Genomic DNA, 26,024 nt, shown 5'->3' on the forward strand with positions numbered 1-26,024 from the left:
GTGTGCCCGCGTGAGTGTATATGAGAGAGTGGCGCGCGGCCGACGGGCGGGCGCCGGGTGGCGGGGATGGCCGAGAAGCGGAGGGGCTCGCCGTGCAGCATGCTAAGCCTCAAGGCGCACGCCTTCTCCGTGGAGGCGCTGATTGGAGCCGAGAAGCAGCAGCAGCTGCAGAAGAAGCGGCGAAAGCTGGGCGCGGAAGAGGCGGCCGGGGCCGCGGACGACAGAGGCTGTAGCCGCGGCGGCGGCGGCGCCGGAGAAAAGGGCTCCTCTGAGGGAGACGAAGGCGCTGCGCTCCCGCCGCCAGCTGGGGCGGTGTCCGGCCCCGCCCGGAGCTGTGCAGACCTGGAGCGGAGCTGCGGCTCCAGCGGAGCCGCGGGTGAGTCGGCCCCTTCCCGCCTAACTTCTCCCGGGCGAGTCACCGGGGCTGGCCGGTACCGCGGCCGCAAACCTGAACTTCTGAGAGTTTGGGGAGGTGCGTGCACCCCGTGTCCCTACGTGCCGGAGGCAACTCAGCCGCACACGCGTTGGTTGTGGGTGTCAGGGTGCAAAACTTGCTGCTTCCCTTGTCTCTCATGCGCGCAGCTCGGATCACCCTCCAGACAGTTAAAATGAACCTTCTAGCCTTGCTTCGCAACTCCTCAGCCGCGGCTGAGAAGTTTCCTCATCTGTCTCCCTTGGGATCCCAGCCAATGGGTGCTCTTTTTTTCCCCTAACTTTTAAAAGCATGGTGGGTGGAGTGGGAAGCAACAGGGAACCCTCCCCCCCCCCCCGCCAAACCGGAACGAATACCGTAAACAGCTTGTGCAAACCAGGAAGAAGGCGGCATATTCGCAAACGCTTTCCCGGGGGTAGCTGAACCATTCCCCAACCTTCCCTTATTGATTCGCGCTGCACAAGGCCCAGGGCGGTCGCGAGGTTGCTTTTCGCGCTATTTCGGCGCTTCGCTGCTTGGCTAGAAGCGCAGGACAGCCCGGGAGGTTGGCGGGAGAGGGGTCTGAAGAGCTTTCTAGAAGTTGCCTCTCTCCGGGCGGAAAGTGAGGCGCTCGGACGCCTATTGCGAAGAGAGGCCCTGGAGCTGTGGGCCAGGGGCCGGGGCACCAGTTGCTTTGGTTGCGTGCCCTTCGGGGCTCAGGTTGTGTCTGAATCAGCACTGGGGACTCTGGACTCGAGAACCCCGCTTAGATTCCGCTGAGCACGCATTCTAGACCCGGCGGCGGCGCGAAATATTTCTGGGGCCTTGGCCCAACTGACGTCCAGCGGGTGGTCTGGTCGCGGCCCGCGCCTAGCTGGGGCTCAGGACTTGGGGGCCACGCAGGCCTCACTCTAGTGCTGAGTGTTCCCTTGGCGGCCAGAGAGCGGGTGTTTATCGATGGGCCTGTCACAAGGCCCCGATGGCACGAAGGCTTCTCGTTTACTCCTGGTCCTTTCCCTCTTCTCTGCCCCTCCAGGGGGTTCGCGTCTCCCTGGCCGGCTTCTCCTCTAGACCTCTAACCTGTTCCCCCCTCTCTACCCTTTGCTGCCCAGGCGGCTGTGAGGACGGCTTCCTGCAGGGCGCTTCCCCACTGGCGTCCCCGGGGGGGTCCCCAAAGGAGTCCCGGGCGCCCTCCCTTGCCCGGCCCGGGACCCCGCTGCCCTCGCCGCAGGCCCCGCGGGTGGATCTGCAAGGAGCCGAGCTCTGGAAGCGCTTCCACGAGATCGGCACGGAGATGATCATCACCAAGGCGGGCAGGTAAAGGACGAGCTGGCGCGAACGTCCCCCATGTCCCCGACCCTGGCCTCACCTCACCTTTCCTTCAGTTAGGAAGAAGAAGGGCCTGTTGCGCGATGTGGGCTCTGGTTCGAATTTACGGACATACAGGACAAAGCTCCGCACCGTAGCTGACTTTTGAGGCGGGCTTTGCCTATCGAGTACAATCCATGAGGTGCACAGTCCGGCCGCTCTCTTGTTGGATGTTCGGGGAGAAAATCACTGTGCCGACGATCTTTCGCGTTCAGGGTAGTTATAGATTCGAAGTCCGGACATTTATTTAGGCTCTAGTTATCATTCCTGGGACTAGGGAACAGATTTCTTTCTTTCTTTTTTTTTTACACACAGCTCTTTAGACAGGCTATTATTTGCTTTTTCAGATTCGAGACTTTCAGATTGGTTCTTTACCAAAAGATTCCCTGGCAATGTGTTATACTACTTTGATGTTAGACTAGGATGAAAAGTTGCTAAAATCACTAGTGATACATGTTCAACTGCATATAATTGCGAAAATAATTACCCTGCTTTAAGAAAAACATTCTGTTTATAGATCTACAGTTATATGGTTATTTTTTTTAAATGAAATCCAAATTATTAGTCTAAATATGCTGAAGAATATTAAATTTTTGTAAGAATTTATATCAGCTTTTTGAAAGTATAAAATTTGCAGTGCATCAGTTAGTAAAATAAATTGATTTGTTGGCCAGATCATATTAATTTGAGGTAGGCACAGAAATATTTGCATTTTCAAGTTTTCAGTTCATTTAGTGTAGTGAAATCTGTGAATAATACGCTTACTTAAACTTAAAAACACACACACCACTCTTTCAGGGAGTACACATGGTAAAAACCTGGATAGCGTGAAAATATCCAAACTTACTAGAAATTACAAAAACTTATTTTATTGAATCCATATGCTACCTTCTACATTTTCACAGAGCTTTTATTAATGATCCGAATTCAGTCTTCAGCAACACAAAGCAACAGTTGTCTTATAAAGGATGTACTTAAAGACCTTTAGTCTTTATCTTACAGGTGTACTGAAATAGCAGTAAAACAGCCGGCATATTAAACTGTTCTCATGCCTAGTTAGGAATAATGGACTTTCTTTTCTCTGGAAGTGGTCTTTAATGGCATTATTGCTATAGAATAAAAATCTGGTAAATAACAGTACTAAAATTTTGTTATAAGGTTAAATTAGCAAAAATTAGATTAACTGGAAAGTCCTAGACATAAATCATTAGATGACAATTTTAAAAAAAATTCTAGTTTTTTTTTTTTTTAGCTCAAAACAAATAATTTGCTGTTGTATTCCTTGCTATGTAGTTTTTAAAGGGTAGGTGTATTTCCTTTAGTATCTCCTTTGATACATACCTCTGAGAAGCCAAGAGAAAATGCTTATTTTTATTTGTTTTAATTAACAAAGTTTTAAGTAAGTGTGGTTAAATAAGAAATGATTTTTAGTGTTCAAAGAGGGAAAGAATGATTTGGTAAATATACATTGTGTTTGGTTTCTGCTTTCAATAAAGAAGTTTTACTATACCTTTCAAATTTAGAGCAACTTTTGCACTTTACCTTTACCATGTTGCAGACAGGAAGTCCTGTCTCAATAAAGAACATATTGGCTCATTGTGGCTTTTTATAACCCTTTAAAAATTTCACATTATAGTATATTTTACTGCTTTCAGAAATTCAAATTTTTTATTTTTACTATTTGATATATTTTATTATTTGTATTATCAAAGTAAATATACTTATTGACTCGTTTTATAAAATAAAATGTATTATTTAGTGCTATTACTCCTTCAGTATACAATTCTGCTTTTAAACTATACTGACATTTCAGTAAACATGGAACACATGTACAGGGTGCAACAAATTACATTGAAAAACCTCAGTTTTGATATCCCCTGTGTTCTGATTGCTTGAATTACATTTACCAAAGTGAATGCTATAAATTTGTATATATGAAAAATGGAGATTTGAGAGGTTTCTTTGCTTATTCATTCTCCATGTCTAATCAGAAATAAAAACAAACCCAAACCCTCTTTTCCTCCGCCTCCTTTATACATAGGCGCATGTTTCCAGCAATGAGAGTGAAGATCTCAGGATTAGATCCTCACCAGCAGTATTACATTGCCATGGATATTGTGCCAGTGGACAACAAAAGATACAGGTACAGTGACTGGCTACAGAAACTACTAGGATTTTGCAGCCTAGTGCCTGTTTGATCTGTGAGGACTGTGATATTTGTTTCCAGTAGCCTGTAGAATTTCCAGTTACGTAATCCAACCACCCATGGGTTCCAGCAGCCCAGCTGGTGCCTTCTCTTTTAGCAAATGTGGAAACATAATTTTTGTTTTGTTTTTAATAGACACACTAATGTCTTCAAGTATAGCACTTTATCGACAGGGGCCACTCTTAGGACAGTTTGGTATTGGTAAGTCAAATGTGTCTTTTATGTGGGTTCACATTTCGATTAGAATTTTGAGGGATTAGAATTTTGAGGGAAAATGTTAAGTAAAGTTTGTAGATTATTACACAGTGTGTTTCATTTTCTTCGTGATTTTTTAGATCTTCAAATAAATTCACTTTAACTTGTTACATTTAAAATCATATTTGTGGGATTTTTTGCTTTCCTTAACTTATGAAGTTTGATAAAACTATTTCAGATTTTCTACAATTAAGAAAAAATCCTATAATTTATTATGATATTAACATCTTTAAAATGTTAATAAATTGTTACCTTCTGTTGTTTTTGGTTGATCGTTAATTTATATATGTTTAAACCTTATAATATCTGGATTTTGAAATAGAATGTATTTACCTATAATATCAAGTAGACTTTGAAAAGATGTACATTCTTTAGTTTCAAACCAACCTTTGCTCCTTTTCTTCTCCTGGAAAACAAATCCGTAGTTTCTAATTGACAATGATTTTTATCTTCATGAAGTTAAAAGTGCTAACATTTTAAAAAGGAGGTTTTGAGTGTTTGGAAGATCGGAAGATACTGTTTTAAAATTTGGTTTTCTTTGTTTCTGTTTTTTGTAAATAGCTAGAGAGATTAAAAGACTAGTATTGCTTTTAGTAAGTTTTTAAATGAAATCAGATTTTGTTTTTGCTACTTTTTAAAATACAGGGTTGCTTTTTGAAACAAGTTTATGGTGTTAAAATAATATACAGGTTTTAATTAGCATATGGAACTATGAAATACTACAAAAATGACAATATAAATGGCAGTTTAATTATTTGTATTGTGTATAAGTTGTATTGCTTAATTATTTTAGTTAAATCATTAAGATGTTTCGCTAAAATTATCTGACTGCATAACAAAAGCTAAAAAGCATAAACGTTCATTCTTTAAATATACTTTGTTTAAAACCGATACTCTAATTTGGATTTTGTGCTGAGGAAGATAATGTAATTCTTAAAGAGGTTAAAAATTATTACTGCCTCTAAGTTAAGTCTTCTACTTCTTCAGATTTCTTACATGTGTTTCAGATAGTTTATTTTATTTAATTGATCTTATTTATTTGCACATAAAGCAAGGGAATTTCAAGTATTAGTACTATCATTCCGGATTTTAAAAGAGAAACTTGTAAAACATGAGTTTGCTTTCACTTACATAGTTTCCCAAGAAGAAATTTGTTTTTAGCATTTCTATTTAGAGTATTTTACAGAGAATATGTAACATGTAACATTTATTCTCTTAATATAGATTTTTGAACTATTTAATATAAATACTTTTCAAGGGTTTGATAGAGCATACTACTCTGTTTATTTTGATAATGACCAAATTCATATTCACAATGACAGTTTTTCTTGTATTTCTAATATTTCCATTTTATATTCCACTTTTTTCAGCAGTATTAGAGAAAGTTTTTGGGTTTGTTTTCTGATGTCAAAGAGTGGTATTTAGTCAAGTTAAAATGATTGTGTTTTATAAGAATGTAAATAAAATTCAAAAAAGCCCATACTTGTGAACTTATTTATTGAAATTACACCATACCAATTAGAGGGAGTTTTTTAAAAAAAATTATTATTAATTTTGTGATTATTTTTTCCCAAGACAAGGAATTAGAATATAGGAGGCATATTGAGAGCTCAAAAGAAAATGAAATATGTGACCATACTTGAAACTAAGGGCCTCGTCAGAGATGTTATGATAATGTATCATGCTATTTAAAAAGTAATTGGCATACTACACAGGTAGAATTATCTGAGACTTTGCAAATCATTGCTTTAAGTTGTATGCCATGTTTCAAAACACAAATAGATGAAAAATACCTTACTGTATTACTTCATTTAATACCTTTTTCTAAGTGATTAATTAGTATATTAGTTTCTAGTTTTTGAATTAGTGTATTTTAAATTAATATTAATAAATGAAAAATTGAATATAGGATTAATAGCTTCTTACTGAAAACTGTTTAAATGTTTATTCTTACTAAGTCAATATATTTGACATATATAAACAAAAAAAATAGGATGGTTGTCTCTTAATCAAACAAGTAATATTAATTAGCTATGCCATCATTTTCAAAGTTGATTTATATTTCAGTTAGTGATATTTGAAAAGTCTTTGAAAGAGTTTCTTACAAGGGCCAAGAAAGAAAAATGTAGGAGATAAATAAAGGCCTGTATTTTCTGATTATACAAAATTTTAGGATATAACTGAATAATTTATCCTCAGTTTGTAGTGTCATAGCCTTAGAAAAAATAACTAAATGATAATAGATAAAACTTTTTTCTTATGAAAATAAAGTTTACTGGAACTTCTGACAGTTTCCTCTTCCCTTTCCGTTGCGTATTCCATTGCCTACCCTGTCCATAAACCTAAAATGGGAAGTGATCTTGAAGTAGAAAAATTTAATATATTATAACTCTCAAGTGTTTTTCAGATTTGCTTAAGATGAGATTGACGATTTAATAATATTTTCAAGTCAATTGAATATCCAGCTGAAAAATTGAAAAATATTAGAATATCAGGTGGAATGTCTAATGTGAATATGTGTTATTCATAAACATTAAGACGCTTGCATTTATAGTAGTGATAATGTGCACATTTTCCACTAAACTCTGAGTCGTCACTGGGTCATCACTGCCTAAGAGAGTTCTTGAAATGTACCGAAATCTTTTTTTATATACACTGGGTATAAAGAGGAAATACTTACTTTAGACCTAAAAAATAAATGCCCATTTTGGCAGATTCTGTGGAGTTGGAGATTCTAAAAGACCAATAGTCCATATACTGAACCTTGTCATTGTCTTCTAGGTATGTTTACCACAGCTCTAAATGGATGGTGGCGGGTAATGCCGACTCCCCTGTGCCCCCTCGGGTGTACATTCATCCGGACTCACCCGCCTCAGGGGAGACTTGGATGAGACAAGTGATCAGCTTCGACAAGCTGAAGCTCACCAACAATGAACTGGATGACCAAGGCCACGTGAGTAGACGGCCTCCCTAATGCCACACCATTTGATGGCACAGTTTTATCTATATTGTGTGTGACTGAAGGCGACGAACTCTTCTAAGATCATAATATTCCTTTCCTGGTTGATCATAGTGCACATAGTTTGTTCAAAATTAAGATTCTTTTTGCGTCAGAACCTATGCCTATGGCCAGAGAATCCTATGAAGTATTTAATAGGTTAAAACTAGATACTACATTTGTACCAGAATGAAGGAACCTCAGGCAGACATTTTTTTTTTTTTAGTCAAAACATTTGTTTGAAATCCCATAAGGTGCTAATTATTATACTCTGAATATGAGTATTTCGGAATTGGGTTAACAGTGATAATGATTTATTGTGTCCTGCCTGCATCCGGCTCTTTTCCCAGCTGAGACTCATTGCTTCTCAATAACAGGCCCAGGCTTATGCTGTTTGTGTGTTTCACTTACAAGCTCCCAGTTGTTTTGTAATGACATCTAATGTGTCAAAATATGTCACTATAATTTTTTATTCATAAAACTGCTGAAACATGATATGTTTGTCAGAGTTCAGCCATTCCAATAATATAGTCATTTTAACAGTTTATTAATTTTTTTATGCAGTATTGTTCCTAGGCAAGTTTTCTACATTATAATTTTAATGAATAAGTAACTCTAGATACATGCTGATTTCCATTCAGAGTTAGAGTTTCTATTAGGTTTTTGTTATTTGAGAGAGTTTTGATTGAGGCAGGATAGAAATGCGTTTTGAAGAATGCATTATACATAAAAAAAAATCAATTAATTTGTTTCTCAAAGGGATGACATAATAGTATATTTACAAGCAAATCTTTTAAAACAAAAATGTAAACTGTCATTAACCAGTAATACAATGATGACAGGATATGATTTACAAATTGCTAGACAGTTGGGCTTAAAGAAAACATGCAGGTAAATTTCATTGTCTACAAATGTAGTATCTAGATTTTTAAAATGCATCTACTGAAATCTTACATTGCCAGTGCTTTTGTTTATTATCTTTTATAATTTAAAACAATCAGGAAAATAACAGTAGATTTCTTTCCTGAATTCAACTGCATGCCCTGCATTTTAATGCATTACTTCTCATTTCCCTTCTTTTTTATTCTTTGTTTACATAGTCAAGTTTTAACAATTATTTTTAACAATTTTACTTGACTTCAGTGAAAGGACACTGGTTTCTTCTGTAGCATTGATGGGGCTGGAAAATGTTGCCAGCATGTCCATTAAAGGTTCTTTCACTTTTTTTGGAATAGAAAATTTTAGACTAAATGCCATTTAATGTCACTGGGTTTCAAAATCTTAAGTATACCACACTCTTCTGAATTCTGTGGTTTAAGAGTATACCTTTTAAAGAGATAAATAGATCTAAAAGCTATATACTGTTAGATATTAGTTACAAACTCATTTAAAAAATTTAAATAGATATAATCATTTTAGAATTTTAATTATTTTAGGTCAAATTACTGGATCTATATGTAATATCTAATATGTCTAATATTAGATACAGATTTAGTAATGATTATTTATCCATATGATTGTGACTTTGTAATTTCACTACATTTCATTTTAAACAGTATTTGTTTAAAGCACAAAACAAAGATCGTAAAGTAAAGTTCTATTGCTTAAACCTAAATAATTGTAAATATTTCACTATTAGAAAAAAACAGAAACAAAGCATATAATAGGCAAAACCTAGAGAAGTGTGTTGTCTATGGGTGAAAATTTTCCTTTAAGGAATGCACTGTTTTAATGAAAGGAAGCAATTAGTGTGTGAGGGAGAGAGAGAGAGAGACAAGTATCTGTGACATTAGAAGCAAGGAAATTGGTTTTGAGAACGGTAAAAATGTATATACTATAATTGATTACCAAAAAAAAAAAAGTTGCCACTGAGTTGATTCTGACAAATGGCAAGCCCATGTGTGTCAGTGTAGAACTGTGCTTCATAAGACTAGAGGAGAAAGTAGGAGGAAAGATGTTCTTTTTTGTTATTCATGTAAAGAACATTTTTTGAAGATTAAAATGTGGTATAAGATACAAAGCCATGGTGTAGCCTAGAAGGGAAGAGAAGACATGTGCTTAGATAACCAACCTGTCAGCCCTCAGAGAATTCCTGAGGCCACTTTATTCCAAACCAGGAGAGCCTGGGAAAGCTTCATGAAGAAGGTGTCTTTTGTATTCATTTACTCAGTTTGATGCCCCCAAATGAGGCTAGATTAGAGATTAGGAAAATTTGCTTCTAAATCTATTGTTGATTGTGACTTAGGGTCTAAGAAGATTGTAGTACTGTTCTGGTGGGACTTCCTAATTCAGGCGTCCGTTTCCTGATGCAGAGGCCTCTCAGGGACTCTCGCCCATCTGCCCTCAAAAAGGTTGAGTTTTTTTTTTTTCTTTTCCCCCTCCACGATTCTAAGGGAAGTAGCACTAATCTCTAACAAACTGTAGACACAAGAGGAATTTTATAATTTGCTTTCTGAATTGCTTTTCTATTTTTTTCTCAGTTCCCAGCTTTCCTCTGCTAAAGATGTACAAATGGTCAACACATAGTGATTTGAGAACTTCATGTAGATCTGAGACTTTTATTAGTTAAGTACAGAGTTATTGCTGAAACCAAATTCTCACAGATCTGGGACTAGACCTAAGATTGCCTTCACCCTAACATGTAGTCCCTGCATGAGACATGAGATTACCTCCCACTGTTTTCCTCAAAGTGACTTTTCAGGTTTACAAATATCAAGGATTCTTTAGAGAGGGAGAATTCAGAGTAGAAATGTGCCACTACCCAATAGCTAATCTTTGAATGTGGTGAAGGCTTTATAACCCCTTCCTGTTTCTCAAGGGCATATGTAGCCAGTATTTTTTGCCCAGTCACTGTGGGTATCATCACAAAACAAGACTGGTGCTTGGCCAACCCACGTGCAGATCTGTTCGTTTCTATCATTAGCAGGCTTAGGTAGGGTATTTCTTTCTCATCTTGTTCATGTTTCACTATTCACCAGAAATTTGTTGTCTGGAGGGAAAAGTTTAGATGAGAATTTCCCTAATGAATTTGAAGACACTTCACAGGTGGTGCAACTGAAACCTTGGCAGGACATCTACCTGCAGTGCTGAGGGCCTCTAGAGGAAACAGGGCCGTGCAGCCACAGCCAGGGAACTGTGGGAGGGCCTGTAGTCCTAGCTGCTGAGGACTGGATGATACAGAGTCACCCTAGATCTAGGTTTGTTCTCATCCCTTTCCCATTTCACCTTGAGAATTAGGTAGAGAAGCATGATGTAATAGGAGAGGTTGTTGGCGGTCTCCCTGATGGAAGGAACTTGTAACAGCTTAGGGATACAACATGTTACTGGGCAAGTCACTTATCCTCTGAGGCTTAGTTTTCTTGTGTGTTATACTGAAATCAGAGAACTTTGAATGAATCAAATGAGCTGATGAACCTGAAAACATATATTCTTAAAGAGTGTTTTATATATGGTATCATACATGAAACAAAAATAAGACCACCTTGCTATGGAGGCTGTGATCCAGTGTGACAGCTTTGACCCCTACTGTTTGGAGTGAGTTAGTAACCCGTCTCAGCACAACTGCAGGGAGCGAGGCTTCGGTTATCTGTTCTTCTTTGGTCCTTTCTTGGCTTTTCCAACACTGGCATTTAGGTCTTCTTGAGAATTTCCCAATTCAGCAGGTAGCATTTTCCTATTGAGCTGTTCTGTAAGACTGTCTATCAAACCAAAGGCACTTTAGGCCCATAAGAGCACAGATAAGTGATATTGTGCTTCTTTTGACTCAATAAAGTAGGAAAATGTATATCAGCCTGCTATATGAGAAAGCACTGTGTTTATTGGACATTGTCATGTGACTCCCTGTGCTACAAGGTAATGCCAAAATACAAAAAGATCTTCCCTCTAAACAGAACAGAAAGCATGGAACATGCAGATAAATTACTTGGATTTCTGCGATGGCTGTTATCCTTGTGGTCTGCTTGTTCATAAGGCCAGTGTTTTCTCCTGGTTCTACTTGTTCTGTTAAGTAAGTAAAATATTATTGACCTCTCATCATTGTAAGTTTGATAGTTCATTAAAAAGCCAATAATGTTGTCTTACAAAGAAGAATTGAAACTTGTTCAACATTCCCGAAAAGTTTCTAAGGATACAGTAAATTCCTATAGATAATATTGAAAATTATTATTTTACTTGAATAATCTTCCGGTTAGTAATGTACAAATGTACGCATGTATCAGCTGTGTCTGTATTCCACTCCAGTATACCCCACCTTAGATCATTTTTGAAATAAGGTGAAGATATAAACAAATTTAAAATGGCTGTGAAAAATACAACTACTGGGTCCAAATATCTCCTAGATACTTTTCAGCCCTGCTGAGATATTGGGGTTCCGAGCATATAAACTTAGATTTCTATTAGATCTTTTCAAATGAGAATTAGTGGACATATTACTCAGAGTCTATCTTAGTTATCTAGTGTTGCTGCAACAGAAATACCACAAGTGGGTGACTTTAACAAACAGAAATCTATTTTCTCACAGTTGAGGAGGCTAGAAGTCCAAATTCAGGGTGGAAGCTCTAGGGGAAGGCTTTCTCTGTCGGCTCTGGAGGAGGGTCCTTATCTCTTCTGAGCTCCTGCTCCTGAGCCATTTTCATGTGACTTGGCATCTTTCTTCCCCCATCTCTGCTTGTTAGCTTGCATTTAATCTTCTTTATATCTTAAAAGTGATTGACTCAAGATATACCCTACACTAATCTTACCTCCCTAGCATAACAAAGACAACCCATTTCCAAATGGGATTATAACCACAAGCATAGAGGTTAGGATTTACAACACATGTTTCTGGGGAACATAATTCAATCCATAACAGATACTATCCTGAAAAAATGAAAATAAAAAATTTGAATATGCTGATCATTAGAATGTTATGGTCTAGTGTATGTGTCATTGTGGTCTCCTTGTTTATAAACACACACACACACAGATACGCCCACACACTCTGATTAACAGAAAAGAATTTCTCAATGTAGTACTCATCCTTACTACAGGCAGTGTACTCTTATTTTCTACTCTGTTGTATTTAATAATTTATTTAAAAAATGTCCAGTTGCAGTCTTCTAAGTTGGTTTCATAAGCCACTAATGGGTTGTTGAAATTCTGCCCTTTTCTTAGACTTGGAAAGAGAAAAAAGAGAATTTGAAAGAAGTCGCAGATTTGTGTGTGTGTGTGTGTGTATGTGTGTGTGCGCATCAATGTGATGATGAGGGCTATTGTCACCTCTCGTCCTTTTCTCATATTCACGCTGTCTTCTCAACAAACACATCTGATGGGGCGTGATCATGAGCTCTGCTAGCCAGATATTTCTTCCAGTGAAAAGGAAAACTTTAGGGTAAAAACAAGCAAGCAAACAAAAAACAAAACAAAAAAAAAACGACCACAGCACCGGTTACTATCGGAATGTAAAGATATCTTCTTGTGGCAGCTAAGACACTTTCTGGGTGAACTATTTAGGACTATTTGTGTTTGGGCTGACCAGAAATTCTGAATTTCGCCTACTAAACTGCCCACATCCTGAAAATCAGGAAACAGGTTAGACACTGTGTTTTTCCAAGATTTGTTTAAAAGTTTCGCCTCCAAACTCATCACACCCAAAAACCTAAATTCAAGCCTGCATCAGGAAAGATATAGGTTTGCTAACTAAACTCATTAATAAATACCTGAACATGGAATCCCAGCAGCAAATAGAGAATCCCACTGGATAAGGCTATTTCTTCACCCTACCCCCTCAATTTTGAAAGCATAGAACATATAAAGAAGGAGAAAAAATTAATCCACAATCCCATCACCTAGAGATGATCACGGTTCATATCTTTGCATAGGTCCTTCCTACTTTTTATGTAGTTGTGATAAGTTTACAAACAGTTTTGATTGTTTTTTTTTTTTTATTTAACATTTAAAAAGAAACATTTTACCATGTTGTTAAATATCTTCGAAACGCTATTAGTAATGGCTGAATAATACTGTATCCCATTGTGTGGATGTGTTTTCATTTACCTAATCACTCTGCTAATGGAGATTTTAATTATTTTAAATAATGTTGTAGTTATTTATTCTTGTACGTCTTTGCACATGAAAAGCTGTTCTGAATTGAAATATTTCCTTAGGGTAAATTCTCAGAAGTGGAATCATTGGGTAGAAGGCTGTAAACATTTTCAAGGTAGTTGAACCATATTGTCAGATTCCCGAGCAGAGTCTGAGAGCACCAACTTTTCCATCCCTGGGCATCTGTTTTGGAAGCCTTGTGATAGAGGCACTGACCCTGAGCTCTCCAGGCAGACCAGAGAATTTGCAAGTCAAAATACATCTACCCAGACACACAAGGCAGAAGGTGGTATGTCTTTAAAAATTCCCTTTCCCTTGAATGGGCATGTAGTAGTCACCGATGGAGGAAACATAAAGAAAACCTGGAGCGCAAATACTTAATTTTAGGGGGTGGGTGCTGTGGAATTTAAATATCATTTCAATCTCGTTACTAGTTTTATTGGTTTGAGCTTTGTGTTCTATTCTACTCATAAACAAAACATTTACGAATTCTTGTGTTTTCAGTGATGGAAAATTTGATGTTAGATTCATATGATTGTACGTAGGGTTTCACCTAAATAATGATTTTCTTTTTATTTTGTATTTTTATGTGCATTTTACAAATGACTTCTCAGCCCTCCTGTTCCAATTTTGTTATAGTTTATTAAATTAGCATTTCTGCATCCTTGGAAATTTCCCACCATAATTTATTTTACATATTAAGTATTTAGTTACAGTGTCAAGATTGGGCAGAGGTTCCTGATAAATTGGCTTTTCTTTCCTTGACATAGATTATTCTTCATTCTATGCACAAATACCAACCTCGAGTGCATGTCATCCGTAAAGACTGTGGAGATGATCTTTCTCCCATCAAGCCTGTTCCGTCTGGGGAAGGAGTGAAGGCATTCTCTTTTCCAGAAACTGTCTTTACAACTGTCACTGCCTATCAGAATCAGCAGGTATTGTTCTCAGAATTAATATCTTTCTAGACTATTCATTTCAGGTGTAAATAGAAAGCTAGCTATCCTTTTCAGTGTATCTGAATGTTATGAATTATTATAAAGCATTTGCCATATGTGACATCCAATTTTTCTCCATGGTTTTCCAAGTAAGGCTACTCCAGTAAGGACTTCTTTAGACAGGAGTGTGTCTCGTGACTGACTTTTGTTCCGTTTAGAGGCTTACTTTCCATTTTGAGATATCGAATCATAATGTCATATTTAAAATTAGAAAGTGTTTATTGCCTAGGAAATAGAAATGTAATATGTAGAAATCATGCAGAGTATGGGATTTGTCAGTTCATTTTATTTTAAAACTATAGCCCGTGTATTATGAGAAATACTATTTCAGAGGCATTAATCTGGTATACTCATGTTAGTATCTATCCAAAAATGGTTTCTTCTTTCAAGATATTCTTTAATTGTAATAGAGGATGACACATGTGCTTGTAGTCTGAGAAATCAGCAATTGTGGAGTTGTTTTTTCATAAAATTAGAAATAATTTAAGGGACAAATATAGTTCTTGTGCTTAAGAGCTTGGCTGCTAACCGAAAGGTTGGCAGTTTGAATTTACCATCTGCAGCTTTGAAACCATATGGTCGCTATGAGTTGGAATCAACTCGACGGCAGTGGGTTTGGCTTTTTGGTTTTAATGCTGTGTCTATACGTGCCAAGTAGATGGAGAATGGAATTGGAGGCAATTATTTAATCCATGCAGTTCAGGCCGGTTTTCATAACAGATACTTACATAATTGAGGCTGGTGTGACCTGTGGGAGGTTTTTCTTTTAATGTAAAAAAATTGTTTTTCAATGGTTAGCAAAATTATTTGAGGTCTCCACTTCTCTTTACATTTATATATATCCGAGTTAAGACTTCAAGGCTTTATAATCTCTGTTGTGGTTTCTGTTATTTTAAAGTTCTGTCCTGTGCATTCTCCTTTAGGGCTGAGAGACTCATCAGCTCTCCGTCACTGTGGAGACATCAGCCCAGTGCCACAACCAAAGCTGCCCTGTCCTCTCACCCTCACATTGCTACAATATTATATGAGTTCTTAAAATCAGAAAGACCAAAGAAAGAACATGAAATGTAGTCTTTAGAAGGAATAGAGTTAGGAAAACATTCTTAAAATATATTAGAGGCAAAAACAGATATTTTTGTTAGGAAAAAATTAATGCATCAGAAGAGCAGAGGCATTTAGTACCTTATTAACAACCCCAGTTCATATTCCATATTCATTCATTCTCTCTTTCATGCACACAGACAAATTATCTGTGTTATGTGTGTATTTTCAGTGAGCTTCTATGGTACTGTAAGCAAGATAGAGATACAGTAAGCTTTGGTACATGTTGGTAACTAACTCACCAGTTAGCGAACATTGACAAGTTGATGAAGAGAGTAGGAAAATTGGAAGAAGGGAAACAAAATTGACAATGATAAAATGCAACGACATTCACCTTTTAATTTCCTAGCTACTATTTTTTAAGAATTTATGGAAAATTGGTAGACACCTTGGCCTAGTAGTTAATAGTATGGGCTCTAAAGCCTGGGGTCCTAGCGCAGTTCTACTGCTTATCAACGGTGTGATCTTAATTGAGCCTCATTTAAAAAAATAAGTAAAAAAATAAATCTGGGGTAATAACCACTACATAAGTTGTTGTAAGAATTAAATGAGATAATATGCATAAAATTCTTAGCACAGCGTACATAGTATGCACTCAATAAATGTGGTAATGCTAGTAATAAAAATGATAATAATAATTGGAATATATATTTATACAAGGGATCATTCTATAAATCTGTACTCTTTTTTTGTACTTTTAAAAACATGCAATTTTAAAAATATTCTGAAATGAACAGAGAGTTAAGCTGTAAAAATCTGTAAAGAAAGATTCCTTCACTGACAGTGGTAAAACAAAAACCAAACCCGTTGCCGTCGAGTCAGTTCCAACTCATAGCGACACTATAGGACAGAGTAGAACTGCCCCATATGGTTTCCAAGGAGCGCCTGGTGGATTTGAACTGCTGACCTTTTGGTTAGCAGCCGTAGCTCTTAACCACTACGTCACCAGGGTTTCCAACAATGGTAGACATGGTAAATTAATTAGCAAACCCTTTCATTTTATCATTTATAATATAAGTTTTATCCACATACTCAGAAAATACAGAGAGCACACATGTCTTAGGTGTTGTACACCTCATGGGAGGATGGCTAAGAACATGCACAGGACATTATAGGGAGATTGCAGATGACTTTCCAAAGATACCTTTCTTTGCCTTAGTGTTTTTGTTATTAGCCAAGATGATGCAGTCAGAAGTATTAACGATGTAGATTTCATTAAGCCAGTGAACGTAGAAAGCAAAACATGATGAGCCTCTTAGAAAATAGGCTATAAATTCCACTGGACAAAATGGAGATCCGGTAAGAAACAAATGGGGTATTGTTTGTTAGTGTCACATTCAAGATGGTATAACAAAAACAAAAAAAAATTATTTGTAAACATTTGCCCCCCAAATCTTCTAGCCTTAGTGGGCAAGAAGCTGGTTATGAGTATTTTCACGACATGTATAAGATTTAATCCTATTAGAACCTTCAAGTAGTGGTTACCTCTGGTTAGATATTTACCATAGTGCTCTGACAAGGTCAGGACTTGAAAGCTAAAAGAAGAAAAAAAACTTTCAGAGAAGAGCCATAAAGATGATTAAAGAAAAGATAGAAAAGTTAAAGAAGTGTGTATTACCTAATTCTAAAGAACAGAAAATTGAGTGGGACCTTAACAACATTCAAGCATATATAAATGGCTGTCAAATAGAAGCTGGCTATCAGGGTTCCCCACCACCGTTATTGCAAGAGAAACAGGATTAAACCACATCACAAAGTCAGAGGGAGGACCTTCAGTTTATAGAGGATTGTCAAACATTGGGCAAGTTACCATCAGAAGAGTTAGGGATCGTAAAAGCAAAATAAATCTTTATCTATTTACAGATATCGAACAGGGGTGGGAAGTGTCTTCGTCATAGCAGATGAATGTTCTAGATGATTTCTGAAATTTTCTTTTAGCTTTTCTACTAGGATATTAAAATATCTAGAGGATTGGAAATAAATAGAATCCTTCAATAGTTAATTTTGGAATAGGTTGTACTTCTGCAAACATTTCTGTCCATCATAATCTTATATGGCATTTATATAAGATTTGATGTAATTTTTTCTATTCTGCAGATTACTCGCCTAAAGATAGATAGAAACCCGTTTGCCAAAGGCTTCCGAGACTCTGGGCGTAACAGGTAAGTCTTAGTATAGGACATTCTGGCTGTGATAAATATATCTGATGTCTTCTTGTGAATTTTCCATTACAAGTAAGCAGTTAAATTTACTAACATGGTATTGAAATAATTTCTTTTGAGGATTTAAATTTGTTAATACCATCGAGCCTTGGAGGCAGCTTACTTTTGTGTGTAATGATGTGGGCCGCCCTTTCTTGATGTGAACTTTCATGTGTGATGCTGTGTGAAAATAGAAGTTCTCAGAGTGTACATTTCATGCCGCTTCTGAAGGAGTCTTAGGGAAACCTGCTCTTACAGCCCCAGGGGCCTCAATATCCCAAGTCAGTATCGTCTCTGCATCTGTCATTGATTTAGAATTTACTTAGTAATATCGCAGCTATCTATTGATTCTGTCTTCTGAGTATGATAGGATCTCTTGTTTCTTCATATTTCCAACTAGAATACGAAACTACTCCCCACTGCCAAGAGAGCTGATGTTTTTAGTTTCCAAATTTGTCTTGGCTTCTCTGACAGCCGCACACTTGTTTATTTTTTCTGTGTCTTGTTTTATGGTGTTTGTACTAAGTGGGAGAGCTACAATAATGAATTCCACTCTATTACTTCTATCAAAAAGCAGATCACCTAGTTTGTGTGCCAAGATATTTTTGGATTTATTGATATGATTCTATTCCAATACAGTCCAGTGAAACATTTTCTAAAATAACTATTAGTAGTAAGAGTGATTAATAATAGACTAATGTTCTCCAAATGCCTTTTTGAGGTAAGGCTTTGAGCTAAATGTTTTTAAAAGCATCTTGCTTTTAAAAAGAAGTATTTAAGTAATTTTTATTACTGTTTTATTATTTTAGTACAGCCATTATTCTAATACTCTTTGAAATTTTGTATTGATGGGCTGTGTTTACAGGAAGTCAAAATCACCAATTATCTCATTTTAGAGAAAGTTTCATTTCAGATTTTAAAGAGAAAACAATGAAGTAGTAGTCCAGATTTTTAGTTCTTTCAGGTAGGTAATTAGGCAGAGTAGGTGTAGACAGTAACCTTTTTCTCAGAATACACTCACGTGCTTGCAGAGACTTGGTTTCATTTCCATATTCAAGGGCATGGTTTAAACACCAAGTAATATGACAACTAAAACACAAGTCACCTGCTGAGATTAGAGTAGCCTTCATTCAGTCTAATACAGGTAGATTCACAAGACTGACTATTAGCAAGACTTCTCTTGGAAATTCTTCACTCCATAGGAAGGTTTGGATGTATTCCTAACACATACTAGCTGTTTGCTGTATTAAAATTATTCTATCTTGTTTTAGACGTCTGTTTCAAAGTGAAACTTTGCATCTGGATACTACTTGGCTTTTGTTATTTTATATTAACTTGGTTTATCTTGCTGTTTAGAGGAGCTTCTGAAAATTGGGTGTGAACCAAACCATAAGTTAGTAACCTGAGATGGTCACTAGTGAGGGTGACTGAAGGGAACTTTTAGGATGACTTCTCTTCTAACTTGACAAATACTTTGATGGAATAGTCTTGCAGTTTTGGCTTTAGCATAATAGTACTTATCCATTTAAGAGTCTTGTATTACTTTCATTTCACTTTCGAAGTAATAAATTAAAAATATTTTCATAAACATACTTGTGGATAGATAATAGGGAAGGAACTTTGTACAAGTGAGTAGTGGATATATAAAAATGTTTCAGGAAGAATTTTAGATGTCACATAATGAAAAGAAATTTTATTTAACTTTGGTTGATGACAAAAATCAGTGGCGTTGGTGAAAATAAATTGTTAAGCCTCTTGTTTGGTATGGTGAGGTCAAAATGCTAGTTTTGATATGACGCCTTTATTTATTTCCCTTTGGCTGTTTTGGGAATGGAGACAGAGCATCCGTGGTGCTTGCTACTATTTTTCACCTGACTGTAAAGCTTTTAAAGTTTTTAATGGACATACAGAAAATAATTAATTCTGTTTTAATACTTTTTAACTTTTGTTAAAATTATGTGTAAACAGTATCTTAGTACAGAAAAAGCATGTTAAGCCTATATAGAGGCTTCTTACTAGTGAAATAAATAGTTTCACTTTTTTTTTCCCCTCTGTTTATCATAGATGAACTATTACAGTGCTCACTTTGGAATGCTAAATATGTACGTCACTATACCTTGTTTTAAAAAAGTCTGATTTTAACATTTTCCATTGATAAATGCAAAAGATGTTATATGGATAAGAGAGACTGATCAACTTTAAACATTTATAACATCTGTTATTTTCTTAAAAAAAATAAAAAGAGCCTAAGTTATATGTTAGACTTGTTGAAGAGCACAGTGCTATTGGAGACTAGGGGGAGGAGGTGTGATTTTTTTTCATATATTAATTGAGAAGGAAGACATGGAAAAAAAGTTCTGCATATTTCTTTATTCTGCCTGGTTCTGTTGTGCTATTGTTACTGTTTTTTAAAACACGTTTTATTTTTGTTTTTCCCTATATGTGAAATAAATAAATTGAGCAGGACAAGAAATAACATGCAATTATGATTGTTTCAATTGTATAAAACAATTTGCTTTAATTAAAAAGAATCCTTTTCTGGCTATTTACGGCTCCACAGCCTATTTTATAGGAATCAGTAGCTTCAGCCCTTAAAAGCTCTCCTGCAAGACATTTGCCATGTGAAAGAGAATTTATGTGCTGAGAATAGTTTCATTCTTCAGTTAGGGCTTAGGTTTGACCCTATAAAATTTTTTACTCAGGAAGGTACAAAACTTTCTTCTCTTTAAATACTTCAGGAAAAACATAACTATTTTACTAAATAAACTTGGCCATCTGATAGCATAAATTAGGGTGGTGATAAAATGTGGAAATTGTTCAAAGGCATCTTGTATAAATTATCGCCTTGGCTACACTCCTGCAGGAGGTGCCTTTTATCTTTTCTTTAACTAGACAGGAAAAGTCTGCATTACTGGAGAAAATGAAGGCTTTTTTAAAAAAGTCCAGATTCAGCTAATAAATATTTTATAACTGTTTCCTGCAAAATATCTGAAATCCTTTCTGGAACTTGCAGTGTGAAACATCAGCCTCAGGAAAAATACCGATAGCTCCAAATGAGATCACTTGTAGATATGTCACCTTCAGAGCATCTCTTTAAAGCTTAGTGCTATATGTTTGTGATGATCAATAATTTCTCTCCAAGAATTTGTTCTGTGAATTTGTATTGAAGCAAATACTGCTAAAGTAAATAATGCAGTAAGTAATGTTCATCTTTAGTAAATCCAAGTCCAGTGGATGCTCGTTAAATACCTTCTAGTAAACTCCCCTCAGGACCTCTCCATGACCATTTTGGTATCCTCAGTATTTAAAACTACGATTACTAAAATCTCATCTATGTGCTAATAAAAAGCAGTTTTATGTAAATCCATGTCCTATCATTCTATAGCATTAAACATTTTTTTAAAAGTATGTTTCTATAAAGTCATAAAAATTTAGAATTAATATAAGTTGAAATAAGGGTAGTCTCCTAAGTAGCACCCAGCATTCATTAGTCCAGTAGTAAATGCAGCCGGTAGTCATGTGAGATGTTTGGACTGACCAGGCCTGCAAAACTGCCCAGAAATCAATATTTTAATTTACAAAAAATATTACTGAATGATCTTGGATTTGTCCTGTAGTTTGGCCACAGTTAAGATGTCTGATTTGGGAGAAATCACTTAGTATTAACCAACTTTAGAGCTGGAAGGGGCTTCAGAAATTTGGAAGTCTAATCCTCATTTTTGGGAAACTGAAGTCCAGGGAAGTTAAGAAATTTACTTAAGGTCACACAGAGGGTTACAGTGAGTAGCAATCACAGCCCAGTTCTCCTGACCCCAGTCAGGGCTCTTACCTGTAAATAGTCCTCTCTCTGTGGTACACTGATAAGATCTGAAGATGGATTCTGACCTTCATTCCCAGTGTATTGCAGATAAGGCAACCTGTAGGTCCACTCTGTACTCTGTTTTCCCCTGTGGCAGCCCAGTACTGGCACCTGGGTAGGGCTGGTGCCGTCTCCTTGAAGTGCTCTGAGAGCACATTCCCCCCAACCACCTGTGACTTAAGAGATGAGTCAGGTTCATTTGTGCACTCACTTGATGATGTGTTCATGCATGACAGCATGCACATACACACACATCACCCTTCCACACACACAAAGAACTATCTTCTATCTCTGAGATGGGGTAGTAATGCTCCTCATAGAATGATAACAGAAACCAACAAATTAATGGAGAGGCACTAAGCTCTGATGGCCTAAGGAAGCGAGTTCCATGTGTAAAACCTTGGAACTGAAGGGCAAGTAGTGTGAGATGGTTAGATCTACACAAATCACTCACCGGGAACATTTAGAGAGCTTTCAGCATTGTTGTGTAGGTGGTATGGCTCTTTTGGGTGGTTCCTCTAAGTTCATAGTTCAGCATGAGTTGGGGATGCAGGGAATCCAGAGGGGTGGAACCTTGGGTCTAAGCTATTAAAGTTAGACCCTGCAGAGTGTTTAACCATAACAAGAGGATGGCTGAGTATTATTTGACTCTCTAGGAAGCAGGCTGTATGTTTCATGAAAAGCACAATGATATCCAGATTAACGACTGCTTAATGCTGCAGTGGTTGAGGGAAGAGTGGTGAGGTCTCAGGTGTGGCTCTCTTGAGAATGGAACAGTTGAGTGAAGGGCCTCATTCCCAAAACCTAGAGGAGGAGGAGACTGAATCAATCACTCAGGATAGGTGTTACACAGATAAAACCGTCTTAGAGTGTTAGTTGCCCTTCTGTCCAAGGTTTTAAAAGATACACAAACCATGTAATTAGTCTATAATCACCCTATCCTGTCTTGTTAAATATTAACTCATCAAGTGTATGTAGGGGCTTTATTTTTGATGCTAAAGCTAGGTCTGTATACCATGTAGGCTTTGTGAGATCACTGTCCTGCTGCCCTCCCGCATAGTGGGCTGAAAAGCCAGTGCTGCCCCCTCCTGGACCTCCTGTTGCTGGAGGGAGAGCCCAGGCCGGCTGCATGGGGTTTGGTGGAGATAGTACCCTGAGAGAGAAGTCAGTTTTCTTTGGATGAGTGTTCCTCTGAGCTGGATATGAAGGCAGAGAATGATAGGGCAGAAATGCCTCTTAGAAAAGGGATGGCTTTACAGGGGCAAATTTTGTGGCAAAGCCTTCCCCATCAGAGGGAAAAATAATATGACAGGGAGAGAGGATGCATTCCAGACCACAGCAGAGCCTTGGAGTCATAGCAGCTAGGATGAACTGTTTTTACTTCAGCTCCTTGACCAAAGAGGACAGCATTTTACTCCCCAAGATCGGCTGTTTTCTGAGGATGTTAACAGGACATCTTGGGTAGGTTCCAGCCTCTACTGGTCCTGGTGACAGAAAGGTTGCCTGTCCCAGGAGTATTATCTTCCACTTTTGACAAGCTCCTGACCTGCTGTTGTGGGGAGGGGCGGGTGCGGGTGCTGTCATCACCAGTGTTGTTTTCTGAGATGCTTATTACCCACTAACCATATAAAGCACCAACTGCTCCTGACTAGACTTCTCTTGTCCACCTCTGTCTCAACTCTTCCATTTAGAATGGGGTTGGAAGCCCTGGTGGAGTCATATGCATTCTGGCGACCTTCACTACGGACTCTCACCTTTGAAGATATTCCTGGAATTCCCAAACAAGGTAAATCACAAAGTCCCCTGGATCATGTCTGCAGTTTATTTCTGCCTAGAAGCTCAAACCCATTGCTGTTGAGTTGATTCTTGCTCATAGCGACCCTATAGGGCAGAGTAGAACTACCCAATAGGATTTCCAGGTCTGTAAATCTTTACAGAAGCAGACTGCACATCTTTCTCCCGTGGAGGTGCTGGGGGTTTGAACGCAGACCTTTTGGTTAGCAGCTAAGCGCTTTAACCACTCTGCCACCAGGGCTCAGGCAGTGAAAAAATACACAAGTTACTATTTACACCTATAATGGCGACCTCACCACAAACATTCTCCTGCTACAGAATCCATCTGTTTTCTCAACGGGTGTAGGGACCCTCCAGGAAAAAATGCTGTCATGGTCATAGGTTAAATCTTGGATGTTTTAGACTGTTTATATATTGCATTGGAGTCTCTGGGTACTGCAGTTAATATACTTAGCTGCTAACTGAAAAGTTAGCTGTTCGAATCCACCCAGAGGCACCTCAGAAGAAAGGCCTGGCAATCTACTTCCAAAAAATCAGTCATCAAAAACCCTATGGAGCACAGTTCTACTCTGACACACATGGGGTCACCATGAGTGGGAGTCAACTTGACGACAACTTTTGTTTTTAAGATGTATTATATGACCTTTACTTCACCTTAAATCTCTTACTATTAGAGGTGGGCTAGTGGGTTCTGGTGTCAGGAGCACTTCACAAGAAATTGCTGATGCTGGTCCTACTTCACCCTTTCTTGCCAGCTGCTTTCTTCATTCCTTCAGAATGGCCTCTAGGTAGGGTTCTTCTGTGAGGTTTCTGATGAGACGGTCCGGTACACTCCCCTGGACCCAGCTCTGAGTGTCTCCCACAAACCCAAGGCACATGTTTCCTCAGAGGGAGTTGCAGGGCATGAATGAGCCTCCTCTCCAGTCTACTCAGTAGATAGGGCTTTCAGCCACTCCTGCGGTCAGGCTTTCCCTCATGGTCCTGCCCAGCTCTCCAGTGACAACTCCCCATACTGGGTTATAGACGATTATCATGGATTGATTGGGCTTTTAGATTATTTTGTGAAGCTATATAAAACACTGTTGCTAGAGCAGTGAAGGTTTTATAGCCTTTGCAGCCTTTTGGAATCCCCCCTTTCCCCTTAATTTCTGTCAAGTTTGCAGACATCAGTCTGCCAGCAAATCCAGAGAGGGGGAGTCAGCCACCATCACTGTTATTCATTGGATGCAGGGTTAACCGCCCTCTCTAAGTTTCACAGGACTGTTTATTTGTTGGACCTCTGCTCTTGGGTTAGCATGTGTTTTCTGGTTGGAAGTGAGATTTTTGAAGTACTAGACTACTGCCTTTATTGCAATAGCCAAGACTTCCCAAGGCACACACATACGCTTCAGAGGCAAACTGCAGGTATGTTTGAGGCTGGGTGTACCTGTGACCAGTCTGGCTCTTTCCTTTGAGTTACTTTTATTTTCTTGTAAGAAAATATGTTGATCTAGAGTGAGCTTTGCTGAGGGAAAAGGTAAAAGATGGTAGAAGAGAGGGGATGGTTATACTTTGGAACAAGGTATGGAGTAAGATAGAACTTATATTTTATAAAGTTGCTGGTAAAGTCATATGTATTAGTAATGTTTACTAGAGTAAATGAGAAAGCTAATTGAGGGTGGAAATTCTTTGTGGTGGTATCCTAATATTTTCTGCAATAAAAAAAAAAAATAGTTCATCTCCTAGTAAGAAAATTTGCCTTAAAAATACTGAGACAATCTGTGTTTAAATTATTTCAGTCTGACTTCAATTAAATTGGAAATTCTTTGACAGCCAAGACCATCTTCTTTTCCTCTTTGTAACCCCCCTTGTAACAAGCTGCGTCTACCATGTGTTTACAAAATTCAAAGAACAGAAGACTCTTGACGTTTCAACTTTTTTTTTTTTTTGGTAGGAAATACAAGTTCTGCCACCTTACTCCAAAGTTCTGGGAATGGCGTTCCTGCCACCCACCCTCATCTTTTGTCTGGCTCCCCTTGCTCCTCTCCTGCCTTCCATCTGGGCCCCAATACCAGCCAGCTGTGTAGTCTGTCCCCGGCTGACTACTCTGCCTGTGCCCGCTCGGGCCTGACCCTGAACCGGTACAGCACATCCTTGGCCGAGACCTACAACAGGCTCACCAGCCAGACGAGCGAGACCTTTGCCCCACCCAGGACTCCCTCCTATGTGGGTGTGAGCAGCAGTGCCTCTGTGAACATGTCCATGGGTGCCAGTGATGGGGACACCTTCAGCTGCCCACAGACCGGCTTGTCCATGCAGATTTCGGGGATGTCCCCCCAGCTCCAGTATATCATGCCTTCACCATCCAGCAATGCCTTTGCTACTAACCAGACCCATCAGGGTTCCTATAACACATTCAGGTTACACAGCCCCTGTGCCTTATATGGATATAACTTCTCCACATCCCCCAAACTGGCTGCCAGTCCTGAGAAAATTGTTTCTTCCCAAGGAAGTTTCTTGGGGTCCTCACCGAGTGGAACCATGACCGATCGGCAGATGTTACCCCCTGTGGAAGGAGTGCACTTGCTTAGCAGTGGGGGTCAGCAGAATTTCTTTGACTCTAGGACCCTAGGAAGCTTAACTCTGTCATCATCTCAAGTGTCTGCACATATGGTCTGATGAAGCCTTTAAGTTAAACTACGTTTGAATTTGTCTAATGTATTTTCTTCTTTTTCCTTTTTTTTTTAAAGCAATATGGAAGAATCTATCTGT

At 38.2% G+C, this 26,024-nt stretch overlaps 1 protein-coding gene across 1 annotated transcript; it reads left to right on the forward strand.

The window, feature by feature from the left end:
• TBX18 (T-box transcription factor 18) lies at nt 1-26,024 on the forward strand. Its single transcript, XM_004386039.2, has 8 exons — nt 1-376; nt 1,525-1,729; nt 3,822-3,923; nt 7,023-7,194; nt 14,091-14,258; nt 17,517-17,581; nt 23,171-23,265; nt 25,207-26,024. Exons 1-8 carry the CDS (start codon nt 67-69, stop codon nt 25,929-25,931), a joined length of 1,842 nt encoding a protein of 613 aa, XP_004386096.1. The 5' UTR covers nt 1-66; the 3' UTR covers nt 25,932-26,024.

Source organism: Trichechus manatus, unplaced genomic scaffold (genome assembly GCF_000243295.1).
Source record: "Trichechus manatus latirostris isolate Lorelei unplaced genomic scaffold, TriManLat1.0 scaffold00154, whole genome shotgun sequence".
NCBI lineage: Eukaryota > Metazoa > Chordata > Mammalia > Sirenia > Trichechidae > Trichechus > Trichechus manatus.

Excerpts from the sequence above, each read along its gene's own strand:
- TBX18 (XM_004386039.2), top strand. The coding sequence starts at position 67 with ATGGCCGAGAAGCGGAGGGGCTCGCCGTGCAGCATGCTAAGCCTCAAG. Across the intron at positions 7,195-14,090 it reads AACTGGATGACCAAGGCCAC|ATTATTCTTCATTCTATGCA; the intron begins GTGAGTAGACGG and ends TCCTTGACATAG. Across the intron at positions 17,582-23,170 it reads CGAGACTCTGGGCGTAACAG|AATGGGGTTGGAAGCCCTGG; the intron begins GTAAGTCTTAGT and ends TCTTCCATTTAG.